The sequence below is a fragment of the Castor canadensis genome, chromosome 6, assembly GCF_047511655.1.
Source record: "Castor canadensis chromosome 6, mCasCan1.hap1v2, whole genome shotgun sequence".
NCBI lineage: Eukaryota > Metazoa > Chordata > Mammalia > Rodentia > Castoridae > Castor > Castor canadensis.
The window spans coordinates 98004348-98022541 of NC_133391.1; the positions used below are offsets into that span (position 1 = coordinate 98004348).

Below are 18194 nucleotides of genomic sequence, written 5' to 3' on the forward strand. Positions count from 1 at the left end.
AATATCTCTCTAAAAACTAAGGAACCATTAAATCAGTAAATGAAATTCAAAAATTGAAATAAAGGCATAAACATGAATTACTAATTATGACCCTTTCATCATAAGGTTTTTCCTGTAATTGGATATTTATGTTAACAATCAGGAATCATAAATTGGAAATTAATTTTTTTATTGAAAATATATTGAAATATAAGAGCATCTTAAGAACATTCACCTTTAAAGTAAAACAAATGTTTATGTAAGTATTTTTCTTTGTTTAGACTTAGATAAATATTTGATAATTGGATTTTTCTTTCATTTTCTTCAAAACACAACACACTTTTAATGTTAAAAGAAGCCTTACTAGGATGATCGATCCATTGATTGTTTTTAAAAAATTTTTTATATAAACAGAATCAGACTCAAGCCTAAACTTAAGGACAATTATAAGGAAAAAACTTATGAGGGGTAAAGGAAAACTTAATTGAAACCAAACGCTGCAGAGCCCAGGACACAGGGCTGTGGTGAAGGCTAATGGTGCAGGCGGAGCAGACGCCATGGTTACGGCTAACATATATAAGCAAGGACATTGCTCCATTCTACACCAGTTTTATGGCTCACATGGCCCCAACCCAGTGTCTTACAGTGAGCAATCTGCTCAACAACTTTTTTGAAGATAAGATTTTGAGTTCTTAGAAATTATTGCTGCCAAAAGGCTCTTCATAATTCAGATATTGGTTTTGACCAGGTATGAGCATTGGAAAAAAAATAGTGGCCTTGGATGAACAAATAAACACAGAAGGTAGTTTCTGTAATTTTTTTTGTAATTATATTTTTAAGGTGCATAAGGTAGACCATGTGCTATTATTTCTTTGGCGATTTGGTCTATAATTTTAAGCTTCACTTCACAAGTAGGAAATTAATTTGAAGAAATATTGTTTTCTACCTAAGTTTATGCCTGTAGGTAGAACTCTCTTAAACTAATTTCTTCTTAATGTTCTGTGATTTCTAATTAGTGACACTAATTAAAAGCAATTCCAACTCCACTCTGATAAGAGGACTTGTTTCTTGGTCATTCTAAATTATACATGAACTTAAATCATGACACCTTCATAACCTTTTCCCTGGTCACCTAAGCAATGTAATCTTCCCCCCACTAAATTTCTATAGCATAATTTACTTTTTGCTAAGTAAAATCTTGGATGAAGACATCATGCGCTAGTAAAAACAACCTGAACTTCAGAGTCAAGACACTTTCTAGCTGTGTGACTTGGGAAGATCACTTAATGTCAATGATTATAAATGTTCTCGTCTTTGAAGTAGGGATAAACTCACCCTGCAGGGTTGGGCACACTGAGCATCTTGAGGATTTAGGAACTCGTAGGCATTTCTAAATGAAAATTAACTATATTTTTTGTTACTGCCTACTGACATATGTCATTTAACACTGCCTTAATTTTTACTTTACCTGTGCTTAGCTTTTCATTTTTTTTGTGTTTTCTTCCTAACTGTATATGCCTGGGGTTATGTCTTTGATGTATTCTAAAATACAACTTGTAGATTATAGGTATTCAAAACATCATTGATCTACTCATCAGCTTCTGTTCGTGTTGGAATACGAGAATGCTAAGGAAAAAAGGTGGATGAAAAGCAGCCCTCAACCATCTTCAGTAGTTTTTAAATGTCTGTGGTGCCAACATAGCTGGGTGATATGGTTTGAGTCTATGCATTTGTGTCATTAGAAATACTTTTCTTGCATGTCATTATTTACTAACACAATTCAGTAAGAACTAGTTAAGAGAGTGACCACAGGTACAGCCCTTGACAAAGCCTTCTATAAAAACAGCTGTATTTCTTGATGGCCATAAGCACTAAGTTGTTGACTTAGGGCATCACTTAGTTGAACATCTGACTAAGACCCTTCAGGAAGAAGGAGGCACCATGGAGAGCTTCAACGTGCATCTCCTTTGTCAGGTCTGGTGATGGCTGCCAAGGTTCCAGGAATTCCATAGGAAACTCCCAAACAATATTGTGGTTTCTTGTTGACAATTAAACTTGAATTTGTTAAAGTTTCTAATTGGGAAAGTTGCTTATTTAAATTTAACCTTTATTATCATTAAAATGTTCTTATTTGCTTATTTAAATTTAACCTTTATTATCATTAAAATGTTCTTAGTGAAGCAACTCTAATGCAAATTCTATGCACATCCATTTTAATTTTAAAGTTATATGTATCTCAAAATTCTAATATTAGCAGTGATTTATGTTTTTTTAAAAAAGTCATGAAAGCCCTTATTTTTATTCAAAAGCAAACTTGCTAAAAGCTAAAATCTAATATTCCAGATTAAAACAAAAATGCTGTGCGTTAAAGGGCCCTATCTACCGTACTCTGTCCTTTTCTGCAAAATACAATTGTAATACATATCTCAGTCAAAACACCAATACCCCTAATGTGAAAGAATCCTACAAATTGATCAGCAAATGATTTTTTAAATGCCAATACAATATTTGACAACTGATAAGAATAGGAAACTCATGAAAAGGGAAAGTCAAACAGTGAAGAGAACAGAAATCAAAATGCATGCTAGTTTTCATCCTGTAATTGGCAAATGTTAAGGGGGAGCATATCCAGTGTTGGTAAGAATGTATGGAAAATATTTCACATATGTTATTGGTAGAAATACCATTGCTCTGATATTTTAAGAGAGAAATTTATAAAGATTAATAAATACATACACTCTTTGACCTAGGAGTTTTACCCATAAAAATACCAGCAGCAGAATCTTAAGGATATTTCAGGTATGGCACATAATGATCTTTTTTGGTTGTGGTGGCAAATAAAAAAACTGGAGATAATCTATTCTGCAATAAGAAAAAAGGCTGAATTATGGCACATCTGTAAGTTATAGTATTAGGCAGTTATTAAAAATGTTGGGACAATATTCACCGATCTCAAAAAGTATACAGGATATACCAGAATAAGCAAACTATTGAGTAATGCATAGAGGATTTATTTTAAAAATCGGTACTCTTTCTGAATATATGTAATAGACATCCTTTAACTGTTATATATTCATAAAGGAGGGAAATGTGGAAGGATACCCCCTTTATTAGCATTGGTTACATTCAAAGCCTGAGAAGATGACTTCTTTTTTCATTTCCTTTCTTTTGTTATAGCAATTATATGTTACCTTAAAAAAACAAAGAAAATTTAAATAGAAAAGTCTCAATTATGTAACAAAGTGAATTATAAAGATCAAAGGAAAAATACGTGTAGGGAAAATATGTTTTACAGGGAAAATAAGGTTTATAGATCTAAGGAAAAGTATTTGGGGGAAAATATGGTTTATAGGGAAAATGTGGTTTACAGGTCTAGGTGAAACATATGTCTAGGGAAAATATATGGTTTATAGATTCCCTATTACCTACTGTACTACTACAGAAATTTTAAGACCTCATTACTTAAAATGAGAAAGGATTCAAGCTCATGCTTATAAAAATGTCCAGATTCAAATTCAACAATGTAGATGACTATCATCTATAAGCCAGTTTCCCACAGTATTGAAGATAGAAGAAAATCATGATAAGTGAAGCTGTCAAACCCAGATCTGCATTTCTTTTTCCATTTCTTAATATGCTTTATCTTTTTAAGTCAGTTTCCCATTCTGGATTATAAATCCCACCTCTTTCCTATGAAATCAATTCTTAAACTGAGTATCTAAATCTAGTTTACTTTTCTACTTTTCCTTTGTATACTTTGCTTTGTCTTAACCCCAAATTTAAGGGATAAAATCAAGCACCACACAGGTATTTACTGACCACTCTTAGTGTACTAGAATTTAGGAATCTAGAAATGCTTTCTTAGTGTATAAAGAAAGTAGATGTTTTCTGTTTACTTGAGACATCTACGTCTCCAAGTTTTAACTAGAGTTTTCCATCAAATTTCACAGTGTACATACTTTCCATTTTAACATGTCTAAAGGTATGTTAGCATGATGGTATGCTGAGATGTAATTCTTGGCTTCAGATCTTAGAGGAGCAAAAATGTAATGGTGCATCTTGTAATCAATGGTGCTTAGCATCTTGTAATCAACGGCACTTAGCATCTTGTAGTCAGTGGCGCTTAGCTTTAATAAAGTACAGTGGCAAAGGGGAAAATGGGGAAGGCAGAATATTATCAGAATATGCATTTGACCAGGGTATTGAATCAAAGTTGTGTGGGACACAGAGGATAAAGAACAAAGGTACAAGGGGCCAAAGAAAGTGACTAGAATTTTCCTTTGTGTCACCCCCCTGGGACATGGTGACTGTTGGCAATAATGGCGCCAATGGTTTTCGGTTCTTACTGCACACTTAAGCTTCTGTTTTCCAGGGTCACGGTCCTGCCTCAAGTCTAGCTTGAATCCTCCTTCTGCCCCAACCTCCAATCAGCATGAACCATAAGATCCTAACCAATCAGATCATGCTGAGTCTCACTGAGGGGTATTTAAGCCCCTGCCCCTCTCTCTCTCTTTCTCTCTCTCTCTCTGCTCTCTCCCTCTCCCACCCTGCAATGAAGAATCTCTTGGCCAGATCACTCCTCTCCACATGGTCATTTTTGGGGCCTATGTTTCCAACATTTTGGTGCCATGACTCGGATTGGGGCTCCCCACTAATCCTGGTGGTACCCCGATTCCAACTCGCCCCACGATCACCCTGAGGACATGACTGGCCAGGACTCATCCTCCCGATCGTCCTCACTCGCATCCAACACCGGACATTCTTTGGTGAGTACACATACCCTTCTTGGGCTCCCTTTGCGACCGGTCTCTCCCTTCGGTGTCTCTGGAGATTTAGAATGCTTCCCCTGCTTTGGGCTATCTCTGGGTAGCTCAGATGGTAGAGGGATACCCTTCTCTGCAGGGCTTGGATTTTACAGGGTCTGGGACCCTACAAAACCTAGGCCTAGGTAAACCAAGCCACCAGCCTCTGGCCTGCAAACCACCTGAACTCAGTGACGACTGATTCTCGTGTGTCTTGTGTTCTCTCAGATATTTGTGTGCATGGAGACGCTCCACAGTACATAATATCCTCCTCTCCCATTCTGGGACCAGGTCCCTCATAATGGGTGCCTCTACATCTTTTCTGCCATCTGACTCCCCACTGAGATGCCTCCTCAATAATTTAGACACCTTGGGTTTGACCCCAGATATGAAACCAAAAATTTGATCTGCTTTTGCACCCAAATTTGGCCCACTTATCCTTTAAGCAACCAAAGTCACTGGCCCCTTTTCGGGTCTTTAGATCCCAACCTTTTATGGGACATATAACTACTGTGAGTGATCAGGATGATGGGGAGAGATTCCATATATCCAAGCCTTTTCATACCTCCATCTAAATCTGGTTCTCTGCACCACTTGCAAGCCACCTCAAACCCTCCCTCTGTACTTTCTGTTCCCCTGTGCAGATTCTATTAGCCTGTAAACCAGTTTCTAAATCATCCAATTCCTCTCCCAAACCTCCTCCTTCCCCATGTAAACAGACTTCTTGCACTGCTTACCATGCCTATCTCCTCCTATCTTCCTGAAAAAACTTTCCTGTCATGGAGTTAAGCAAGCCACTCCTTGCCAACTCTGGCCTTAAGGTGATTCCAGCTCTGGCAGAGCTTATGCTCCCTTCCTGTGGGCTGAGACCAAGCCCTGGATTTATTCAGCGACTAGAGAGTGGAGGTTTTGTTTTGCTGAAAGCATGCCAGTACCAATCAATGGGAGCAACCTAGAGACACAGGTGATGGCTAATCCCTTAAGCATGTGTCATGCCTCCAGGCGCTGCCTTCCCCTCCCTTACCTAAGATGTCAGCGCACCTTTCTGCCTTCTCCATGGTCCCACCACATGTCCTCTGTCTCTGTCTGCCTTCCCCTCCCTGGGCTTACTGGGACCCTGCCTCCCATGAAAACATGTAGCATGGTACCTTATGACTTAAGTTATTCCAACTAGTTTGCCAGGCCTCTTGGTCTAAAGTAACTTTGAATCAGCTGCTTTACCAAAGCACTTACAAAAACCTGCAGCTGCCACGCTCACGCTGCAACTCTGCCTCCACAAGGGGAGGAGGGGAAGCAAACAGGTGCATCTGTGCACAGGATGCTGGCTCTTGGACACAGCAAAAATGCCTGCCATAGCTAAGAAAATTCATAGAGAGGACCCAGCAAATCCTGGGCCGCCAGCCACACGTGGTGATGGCTGCAGCTCACCGCCACTTCCCCTAGAATAAATGTGTGCAGAGTACACAGGAAGGAGGGAGGGGCGACAGGCCACAGGATCAGGCCTAGGCAGTCAGGGTCACTTGTCCCAGCTGTGTGTGGAGGGAGTGGCACCTTGCACAAGTCCTGCTCCTAGCCCCACCTCACACCTCAGGGCATCAGACCCAGCCCTTGTAAGCCAACTGTTAGCTCAAGGTTATAGTTCCAGAAATAACAAAATGGACATTACTGTGGTCTCTAAACTTCTCATTTAGAATTTTCTATATCTTTGGCCTCAGCATAAATTTTCCCTCCAAATATTAACACTAGTTGCCCCATATGGTACTGTTATTGGCCTGAAATGCCCTCTGAATGCCCTTCTCTAACTTTACAAATGATTTCTTTGTTAAAAAGGTAGCCTTTATTAAAGAGGCTGCCTGCTGTTAGCTAAAAGACTGGATCCTAACTTTTTGTTCTTTCTAGATGGGATCTGCACCTTCCAGTCTTTGGCTGGTAGATGTTGGAAGCTTTGTACTGAGGTTGGCCTCAGTATGCCTTGGGTGACCAAGAGAAGTGGCCTTCACAGGGTTCCTTAAATTACAATACCATACTCCAATTAGACCTTTTCTATAAAAGTAAAAAAAAGCAAACTGAGGTCCCCTATACAAATTTCTACCTTCTAAGACACTCCAATACTCAGAACCTCTTAATGAGTGCTTCCCTCTCCAACAGGCAATGGTAGGAAGAGGGCAAGTCGTATGTCCCCTTCCAGTTATCAGATCTAAGGGAATTTTAAAAACATCTAAACAGCTGTACTGATGCCCAAATACATTCAAGCCTTTATCTCTGTGACTAGACCAGACTCTTATCTCATTAGAAAAGCAATGAGTTTGGGCCCAGTCCACTCAGGTTGGAAATGATTATATGGCTTAAGCAGTAGAGTGCCGCTTTACAAGCATAAAGTCCTGAGTTCAAGCCCAGTACAGCCAAAGTAAATAATAATAATAATAATAATAATAATGATAATTGGGGCTGAGGAAGTAGCTCAATGGGAGAATGTCTGCCTAGCATGTGCAAAGCCCTGGGTTCAATTCCCCAGCATTACCAAAAAAAAAATAAAAAATGGTAAAGAAGATAAGTGGCATTAATGTCACTTCAGCCATCTCATAGTAGAAAAACGTAGTTTAACCTAGACCAGATCCCTCATTCTTCAAGTGAGGAAACTGAGGCCCAGAACAGTTCAGAGATTTGCTCTCCAGAATGTCAGGTGTCAATGTAAAATAACAACTTTACTTTACAGCAACAACTTAAAAAAAAATCCTCTTACCTTTCTATAGCATCTTAGGACACTATCAGAAAGCATACCACGGTGGATTCAGAGTCACAGGTGAGAGAGGTTCTCCTCAAAGATAAATTTCTAACAGTCAGCCCCAGATATTTGTAAAAAACTCAGACTGGGCTGAAGGGAGAAGTCATTGAACCAAGTAATACAGTTAGCCATGTCTGTATTTACGGCTATGTCTGTATGTCCGGGACCTTACTAACAGGAGAGAAAAACATAAGAGACACCATGGCCTCATTGCTGGTCTCAGAGAGGGCCCCACCCGACTGGGGGCCTGTATCCTGAACTTGCTATCAGGGTGGACAGGAGGGGCACTTCTGCAGAGAATGCTTAAGGGGGGACAGCCCAGGAGACAGCCCCATCCCCAGCCGGGACCCTGCCCTCTGCAAGGGTAACCACTGGAGGTCTAAGTGCCCCTATCTCCAGATGGAAGATGAGGTGCCACCTCCTATAGATTGATGGGTCTCAGCCTCCTGGCCACACTCCACTTCTTGGCATCAATGTTGAGGAGCCATAATGGCAGAAGAACAAAAGGCCATTTTCCTCCTAGACAGTGGAGCCTGTTTCTCTGTTTTACCTTTTTCTCCTGGTCCCTGGTCCAATGACAAAAGTTATCATTTGGGGCAAATCTGGCCAGCCCCTAGAGTGCTAGTTTACCTGGCCTCTGGCCTGCTCTTGAGGAGATCTCCTCTTCTGTCACTCTTTCCTCATAGTACCTAAAACTCCAGTGTCCCTGATGGGACAGGATTTACTATCTCAATTAAAAGCTCAAATTCTCCTCCCCCCAGGCAGCTATCTCTGCTGCCCCCTCCTTCAGGAACAAAGAGATTCCACAGTGTGGATGTGATGAGATGAGTGTAGGGTGAGCCAGGATGGCCCTCCCTATTCAAATAAAACTCAAAAATCCCTCACAGCTTCCACACCTAAAACAATACCTCTCAAGCCTGAGGGACGATAAGGCCTTATGCCTACCATAAATTCCTTAAAACAGCAAGGGCTACTAATTAGTTGCTCCAGTCCCTACAATAAATTTAAAATTCTTATAAAAGTTAATTTTAAAATACAAGTTACAAAGTAAACAACTGGAAAAACTTCGGTGTGTGATAAAGTTAAAGTTGAATATAATCTAGGAGTTGCCTAAAAGATTTTTAGGGTCATGTCAAACTAAAATCAAATCCTCTGTCTATGAAATAACAAGGTTATCTTAATATTGTTCTGCTCTGAGTAACATCTACAAAAAATCATTACAGAGAAAGATTTTATCAAAGAAATTATTCGTGTTTTTGGCTGATCTTGTCAAGCTTTAAATACTACTAAATCAGAGCTCATTTACATATTTGATTATGTGTCTTAAATGACCACCTTGTAACAGTGTTATGTTATACTTTATCTAAATATGGTACAAACATTTAAAAGGTTAAAAGTGTCAATTTATATAAAATAATGAGCTAAATCTCTCTTTTATCCAAGAGTGTTACATTTAAATCCTGACAGCCCCTGCCTCCCACAGGTCACCTACCTAGGTGTGGCCTTAAAGGGACAGACTCACTCCCTGAGTCTTAAATGCATCAACCCAATCTTCCATTTCCCAACCCCCATACCATAAGACAGCTTACAGCTTTCCTGGCAGTTAAAGGATTTTGCAGAATTTAGATCCCTAGGTAGGTAGTCCCTGAACAGACACATTTTTATGCTCCTCTTAATAGTCCTATTTGGGTCTTAGATAATGTATGGCCACCCATTTCTCTCTCTGTAGTTGGAGGACTCTTGAAATTGTCTAGGGAACATTTCACAGTGGTTCTCCTGGCTAATGCCCGTCCTGATGCCTGTGTTCTTGCTCTCCTATTCTTAAACTTCCTCCCTTGTATCACACTACATGTCTGCTCTTGCTAATCAAAAATGTAACCAGTTGCACCTCCAGGGATACCAACCTCTCCAAAACGCCAGGATAGTTGGCTGATACCCACCATGCGGAGGTCTGAGGATTGGCTTGAGACTCTTTACAACCTATGGCTACAAGGGACCTTCATCAACTTCAGGGAAGAGGAAATCTTCATTTTTGGAGCCTGGGTGTACGCCATCATAAGGCTCAGCACCCCAACATTGTTTGCCAACTAACCCTCCCTTCCCCTATGCCGCCCCTTGCCAGCTCGGAGAAGCCAGAGCGAACACAACGCCCCCCTTCCTTAACAAACAAAAACGGGAGGAATGTTGGCAATAATGGCGCTGATAGGTTTCAGTTCTTACTGCACCCTTAAGCTTCTGTTTTCCTGGGTCACAGTCCTGCCTCCCAGCGTCACAGTCCTGCCTCAAGTCTAGCTTGAACCCTCCTTCTGCCCCAACCTCCAATCACACAGCAATTTAGACACAACTGATGTGTCTTGTTTTTTTTTTTTATAATTGTTTTTTTTTCTATTATTATTCATATGTGCATACAAGGCTTGGTTCATTTCTCCCCCCTGCTCCCACCCCCTCCCTTACCACCCACTCCGCCCCCTCCCTCTCCCCCCCCTCAATACCCAGCAGAAACTATTTTGCCCTTATTTCTTAGAAGAGATCTTAAAGGAATAACTTGTAAATCAAAATTATTTTAAAACATTCGATAATCTTGGGGAACCAGTTGATATTCAACAGCACTGTATATTGAGGCCTTTTAATACAAAATTGACAAAAAGTTAAAGTTGCTCTATAGGAAAGGTCAGAATGAGTGTATCAAATCAGATGAGGTATAAAAAAGGGAATGACAAAATTAATACTCACATATCTTCTCTTTTCTCCACATTGGTTTGCTACTTTATTTCTTGGCTAGGTTCAAATTCCTGGGATAGGTTTTTGTTTAATGACAAATGGTCTCACTATGCAAAACTCTTTGGAATGCATTTAACAGGATTAAACATCTTCCATCACTTACTTGAATTCCAAAAGGTTCATTTCATGATGATAATCTCCCTGGACCACCTTTAAATTTGAGGTTTGCTCAGAAGAGGAAGTCTCTATCTTTCCTAAGAGCTGCATTACCTAGTGAAAGTACAAGAAGGAGCTTTTTTGTGTGTGTAAGCAAAACCACCAGCACTTACATGAATTATACTGTATTCTTAAAGGAGTCAGGAAACAGATTTGAACCTGGAGCATGTTTGCATTTGAAAATGATTTTCTTCAAATTAAGTATGATTCAGAGTAATAGCTGCAGTGTTTTCAGGGAAGGAATACTAGAGAGTGTTCCATCCTGCTGTCCGTAATGTTCTTTTAGATAATAAGTTACCTAATGATTTAACAAAAACATGCTATTACCATCAGTATATTAATTCAACTCAATATACTTCACTCTTTTTTTCTTTACTTTTTGTCACCTCAGTTACAATGTAAGCCATTATATCCTTTTACCACTATATCCTCAGTGACATCAGGTGACTAATGGGAAAAGCTCAACAAATACTTAATGAATAAATATTTGCATGCACAATTAGACTCTGAGGGAAACACACATGACTAGCATAAGCTTCAGACTCAGGGATTTTAAGCTAGTACTCTGACATGACCACAAGTACATCATACATAAAGTGACTCAGGGGATACAAGATGGAGAAAACAAGTCCTAGTTCTGGAATTGGCGAGTATTGCGCTATTTGCATTGCTAGACACAATGAGGAAATTCCTTTAGGTACAAGAGCTAGATTAAAAAATAAATGCAAAATTGCAGCACATATTTGTGTTTAATCACTGACAAGAAGCATGAAGCATGACTGCTTTGGCCAAACAGAACTCAACTCCTGACACAGATGATCTTATGGAAGAAAGTGGCCATTTAAAATAATCAGAGTTCTCTTAGCAAGGAGTGAGATGAATAATGGAAGGGTTTGAATGCATATTGCATGTGCAATCAATTGCACCTAGATGGTTATTTACAGAAGATGCACTTAAAACAGGGTAAAGTGAGGAATGATGAAAATCAAATCATAGGCTAATGTATGCTTGGCAAAGGTAAAGGAAATCAGGCTGACCCCTATTAATGTCAATTAAATTGTCATTCAAGCCAAAACATGTTACAAAATCAAACAAAGATGATAATTTTTATAGATGAGAGGTAAAATCCACAGTGAAAATAAAGAACTTTAAACCTTATTTTCTTTATATACGTAATTAAAAAGCAACAACTTTCTAGGATAAACTAACACTGATGATAGATTAGTGATTTTTAAGTGACTTTTCTTGGTTCTCTACTTTTGTCAAGTAAAATATGTATAAGGATGTAGGAAGGTGTGAAAATACAAACTATATTTAATAGATTTAACTGCAACCTGCAGAGCCAACACTCATTCTTTTCCAGTGTCCACAAACATTGGCAACAACTCATCCCACATGTAACAAGAGACAAAATCTCCATGCCTCTAATTCCAGCAACTCTGGAGTGGAGAATAGGAGGATCACAGTTCCAGGCTACACCAAGGCAAAAAACCCATTAGTGTAACTTCATCTCAACCAACAAGCCGGGTGTCGTGGCTCACGCCTGTGATCCCAGATGTACAGGATCACAGTCTAAGGCTGGCCCAGGCAAAAAAGCATGAGAATCTATCTGAAAAGTACCTAAAGCAAAAAAGGGCTGGATACGTGACTCAAGTGCTAGAGCACTTGTCTAACACGTGTGAGGATCCAAGTTTCTTGAGTTTAGTCCCCAGGATTGCTTTCTTACTCAAGAGAGACAGAGAAAAGAGATAGAGACAGAGACAGGAGGGAGAGAGACAGGAGGGAGAGAGACAGAGACAGGAGAGAGAGAGAGACAGAGACAGGAGGGAGAGAGACAAGAGACAGGAGGGAGAGAGACAGAGACAGGAGAGAGAATCTCAAAAATATTTCAAAAAGCGGGGAAAGCATAGGTCATAACTGCACTGCAGTAAAATTAGAAATTAATAAGAGAAGAATATAAAGAAGCAAAAGGCCAGCCACTTGACTGAGAAAACAGTTTTCATTCTAGTGTTTCCCATGAAAACGAGTCTCTGATGTCCACTGCAAGGAGGCTAGCCGGTCATGGGCCTTGATTGCTAGGCTCCAAATCCACTCCCCTGTGTTCAGACCAGGCGTTCCACGGGCTGCTCCCAGCCAGGGTCTGAGTGCTGCTCCTTCCACGGGTGGCTTTCATTCAAGGAATTTGATGAGGCTCTTCATGACATTGCAGCGAAAGCCTTCTTCCCTGTCTATTTCACTGTATTATAGTCTGAAGTTGTCCCTGTCTTATCTAACTCTTCCCACATTTTTCCTCATAGATTTTCCCTCAGTAAATCTCTGGGGTTCGTTGTTGTTTTGCTGGGGTACATTGTGACATTTACAGACGTTCTTACAATATGTCATAGTTGAATTCACCCCTCCATCACTCTCCTTCACCAAATCTCTTGATTATCTAATTCCTTTGTGGCATTTGCTTCTCAAAGAATCTGGACTAACATAGTGTCAAAGAATAAATCAACAATGCAATTACAATACTTAGGAAATGATGATAATATTACACATCTAAAAGACTCAAATCTATGATCAGGGAACCCTTTACCGGTAGAGAAATATCACTCAGTATAAAGGGTGAATCAGAAAGCACAGGCAGTTAGCAGGGTCCAGTAAAGAGGGTTTTTGTTGGGTGCTGGTGGCTCACGCCTGTAATCCTAGCTCCTTGGAAGCTAAGATCAGGAGGATTACAGTTGTGAGACCCCCATCTCAGTGGAAAAAAGCTGGGCCTGCTAGCTTGTGCCTGTCATTCAGAGACAATGGAAAGTATAAAATAGGAGAATTGTGGTCCAGGCCAGCCTGGGGGAAAAGCCAGGCTCTCCAAAATAACCAGAGAAAAGAGGGTTAGAAGCATGGTTCAAGCAGTAGAGTTCTTGCCTAGAAGCATGAAGCCCTGAGTTCTAATCCTAGTACCACCAAAAGCAGACAAACAAAAGATGATTGTAAAAAATCCAGGCCAGAGGACTTCTATGTTTTTTGTATGAGCTCTAATCCATTAAAAGATTTTAAACAGGTATGTAAATGATCAATGTAAATGATCAACTCATATTAATGTGGAACCAATAATAATCCTAGCTTCCATGAGAAATTCCTCTGCTTGTCCCTGGCCCTCCGGAGTTTGAAAGGAAGCCACAGAATAAGGATGAAGGCAATGGTCTGTGCGTACAGTGGGCAGCGGTGCTGGGGTGTGGGAAGCCTCGTTAAGCTCTTGTTGACTGACCTGACTGTACTCGTGGTGTATATGATTGAGGGGTCGTACTATAGTTTGGAAGAAAAGAGTTCTTTTAAAAACTTACCACCTGACTGGGACTTTTGATAAGCTATAATGGTCTTACTTCTGGCAGTAACTCACAAGGTGAGAGGCCCATCTACTTTCAGTTACCTTCATGTCCAAGTTCTTGGAAACAGTTTCTAGGGAAGACATGAGCTCTTGCATGGCTCTTTCAATTTGCCGGTACTCATGCCTGATGAACTGAATGTCCCCAGACAGCTTCACAATGCTCGAATCACATCTAGGGACAAGATGGAAATTTGTGTGAGATCAATAAATAAATTCGTAATGCTTTAATACTATAGTAGGAGTTGTGCTTTCATTTGGTGGCAAAAATTCTAAAGTTCGATATAGGGGCGTATACCATAACTTCCTTCTTCATTTTTCTCTTCTCTTCATAAGGGAAGAGAAGCCAAGTTGGGTATATTGACCCAAACCAAGTTGGTGCACATATGGTAAGTTGGGGGAAATTTCATATTTTCAGCATATTAACTAAGTCATAGAAATTTTTAACAGATTTTGATGTGCTACCTAGTATTAGACAAAATAGATACATCTTCCTCTTCTATGTTATGTCCTGAACCTATTTTTCTCCCTTTTGCCTTTTCTTGGCTCCCAGACTGCCAATTCTCCTTTGACTATGAAAGGTGCCCCAGACAAACAAAAGCTTCCAATTCATCTTAAAAACTTGCCATCTTAGCCCCAATCAAAACTTCTGAGACCACTGTGACCTCAGTTGGGCACTGTCTTATATTAGAACAAAACTAATTCACATGAACACATGAATGAAGTTTGGTTTATAAGGTAGAATTTGGCTTTGTAGGGAAGGAACTCTGGTGAGATGGAGCTGAGATGAATATTAACTATCTCTTCAACATGTCAGAGAAACAAACACAGAGAACCTGACTTCCTTACCATTGCTAAGACCTCTCTTGGGAGGTTGCACACTGCATGAGTGATGGGTTTCAACAAATGCTCGTGTACGCATAAATGACAGGATGGAGAGCACTGAGAGACTGTGTCTTTTGTATATCAGGTCTATCAGAGATCATTTTGACAACTCCCATTTTATGAAATAACCATTTTGACTGTCATCAAATAATAGCAGGAACCACAGTTTCATGTTGTCATGCTAACATGTCATTTTTTATGCCTATTAATGCTTTTTAGGATCCAGAAATGAATTTTTCCTTAATATTTTAGAACGAAAGGTGAATTAAGATGGTAATTTTGCCTAAGCATTTAAGAAATACCAGTGACTGTGGTGAGAGGAGGGGACACCGTGTGGAGAAAAATATAGTAGTCAACGTGATCAAGAACGAGGACATGATGCCATGCATCTAAGTCAGGTCAAAAGCCACTGTGCACATTATGTGCAGAAACTGCCATTGCCAAAACAACACTTTTATTGTTGATTAACTGCAATGTCCTTATGTGAGTCTATGTTTCTACCCTCCCCGCCACACACACAAAGACTGTGCAAGAGTGACTGCTACTCCCACAACTTCCTGCTGCCTCCTTCCACTCCTCCCTGGTCTGTGCAATGGAGGCTACTGGTTAGGAATTTGGCATCAGATAGATTAGGTATTGAATGCTGGTTCTGCTACTTCTTAGGTTTGTGATCTGGGACAAGTTTCTTAATGCCTATGTGTTTTAGTTTTCCTCATAAGAGAAAGGGAGTGGAGGGAAATGATGCCAAGGTCAATTAATACAGCTGCACAGTTCATCCACCATACAACTCCAGGGGGTGCCAGACACACAGACAACTATGTAGATGTCTCCTGGAGTGCTGCGTGCTCAGCCTTCAAAACTGCAAGTAGCTGTGCTGAATAATATTATTTCAGAAAGTTATTTACGGATGGGAGGAGGTGATTTAAAGCATTTAGTCAGTACATGGCACAGAAGACACAGCTACACAAGGTTAGCACCTATTATTTGTTTACTCATGTTGAGCACTGCCACCTCTTCAATCTCACCTCCCCCACAGCCCCACACAAGCCTAACACAATAAAGTTTAAGGAAGGCTTAGTGGTTTTTCAACGCTGCACATTATATTCCAAAAGGAAGTTCTCTACCTTCTCCTTCTTTTAGGATTTTATTGTTTCTGGTAAAGTAGTACTGTGCCCATTGTAAAAAAAAATTCATATAACACAAAAAAAGATGAAGAGGAGAGTTAACATTCCAAATTCCACCTCTCAGAAATAGCACTTTCAATATTTATGGTTACTTCTGTTCACTATTATATATATCTATGTATGTATACAGGAACATTCTTGGTATCCACGGGGAACTCCCCGTGGATACCAATATCCATAGATGCTCAAGTACTTTGCATAAAATGGCACAGTATTTACATACAACCTGTGTACACCCTCCCATGCACTTTAAATCATCTCTGGGTTACTTACAATACTTACCACAAGGTAAGTGTTATGTAAATAGCTGTCATGCTATATTGTTTAGGGAATGATGACAAACAAGTCTGTACATGTTCAGTACAGATGCAATTTTTTTTCAAATGTTTTCCTCCTGAGATTTGTTGAATTTGTGGACACAGAACCCACAGGGCTGACTATATATATTTCTTTACTACTAAAGATATTTGTTTCCGAGATAAAGAGATTATTTTAAAAGATATCATAGACTGAAAGTGTTATGTTTTTCAACTACCATCTCTACTTTAGACATTATCTGTTGAGTATATGCCAAAAAATGAGGAAATAGACATATATTTGCTCCTTTAACCATTTTTGCTAATATTTTGCTATTTTTAAATGTTAAATTTTATGATACTTGCACTACGTTCAACAACTAGAATTGCTAGGTATTGAATTTTCATTCTGTGTTTAGATTCTATGTTCCTTAACCATGATTTTTTTTTTGAGGTCCTTATTTTGATTTATTCCTTGATTGACCAGTTGTCATCCAGTTTTCAAAAGGAGGGCTCGGGAGTGTTAGAATCTTTAAGTCCTTAAGAGTGCTTGTGTGCTCTTTTATACTTGAAAGGTGACTTGGTAAAGAAAATATTTTTTCTTTCATTCAGTACATGACAGACTTTGTTCCATCCTTTTCTGGCACTGGTTGAGTTAGAGAAGTTTGAGGTGACTACACTTTTTCCTTCTGCTATGTGATTTGCTTTGTCTACCTGAACATCCAGTAATCCTTCACTCTTGGTATTCAGTAACTTCAACTGGAATCTCTTGGTTTAATTGTTCTTATATTAATTTTTCAGGGTCACAGTTTTATCTTTTGATTTACAGGTTCAAATCTCTGTTTCAAAAAATTTCTTCTTATATTTATGAATTTTTTTTCTGAAAAATATTATTGTTTCTCATTTTAGATTTATTACTTGTCTGCCAAGTCAAAATAAAGAACTATTTTTATATTAAGAAGTTATTTTCTTTTCCTCTGGTATGATTTTGCTTATGCTTTTTATTTTTTATGACTCTTTATTTTGAGTTTTATTTATTCTATTTAGGTGCTTCCAAACTCAATAATATTTTAATTTTTTCACCTTATCCCAGAAAAATCCTAATTTGTCTTTTTTTGTAATATGATAACCTCTTTCAAAAAGAAATGCTGTTATATATTATTTTGAAATTAATTTTATCTTATCAAAGTAAAACATGTCTAGTTTGTAAGTCAATAGTAATTCAAAGGCTAATATCAAATGATGCTGGTTCCTCTTATCCACAGTTTCATGACCTGTGATTTCAGTTACCTGTGGCCAAGTGAACATATTAAGTGGAAAAGGGTGAGTACAGCATTTTGAAAGAAGGCTTTATTATGTGTGCTCGCTGTCATCCCTAGATAGATACACAGATCAATCAATTGATGAATCTGGATGGATGATAGTGGAGGACTTTTATGCATGATCAGTTCTATCCCTATGACATCTTTGAATGTCTCTGGCTACCTGCACATCACTGAATGTGTTTGGTGATACCATCTTCTAATGAGTATCAAAGTATCAAATCTGCTATTTCCCTAGGTCTGGGGGTAGGGACACTTCTCCCAATTGTCCCCTCAAAAATCAGATTGGGATATCCTGCAGCAAACATTAAATAATAGCTTCTCTGTTGTGACACTAGGACTTCCTCTCCTACCTCGGTCTGTTGCACTCTAGCCAGCTTCTCTCAGGTATAAACTGGCAAGGAGGGAGGCCCTAGATTAATGAGATGATAGAGAACACAATAGGATCCATAGCCGAACCTCCCCAGCTGTTCTGTGTTAATTACCTGAGTCCTAAGGGAACATTTCCTATCTCTCTAATGGCCCATCCAAGTCCCTATGAATAATGTGCTTCTACCTTTCAGAATTATGACTTGTAGTACTGAGTATTGAACTCAGGGCCTTGTGCTTGCTAGGCAAGCTGTCTGTCACTTGAGCC

General features: G+C 39.3%; 1 protein-coding gene across 1 annotated transcript in view; it reads right to left on the bottom strand.

The window, feature by feature from the left end:
* Positions 1-18194, bottom strand: part of Fam81b (family with sequence similarity 81 member B) — a 47517-nt gene that overhangs the window by 6888 nt on the left and 22435 nt on the right. The window contains exons 6-7 of the mRNA XM_074077063.1: positions 13916-14045; positions 10451-10557 (exon numbers count right to left, since the gene is read on the bottom strand). Coding sequence (XP_073933164.1) covers positions 10451-10557; positions 13916-14045 — 237 coding nt within the window. The remainder of the gene's footprint in view (positions 1-10450; positions 10558-13915; positions 14046-18194) is intronic.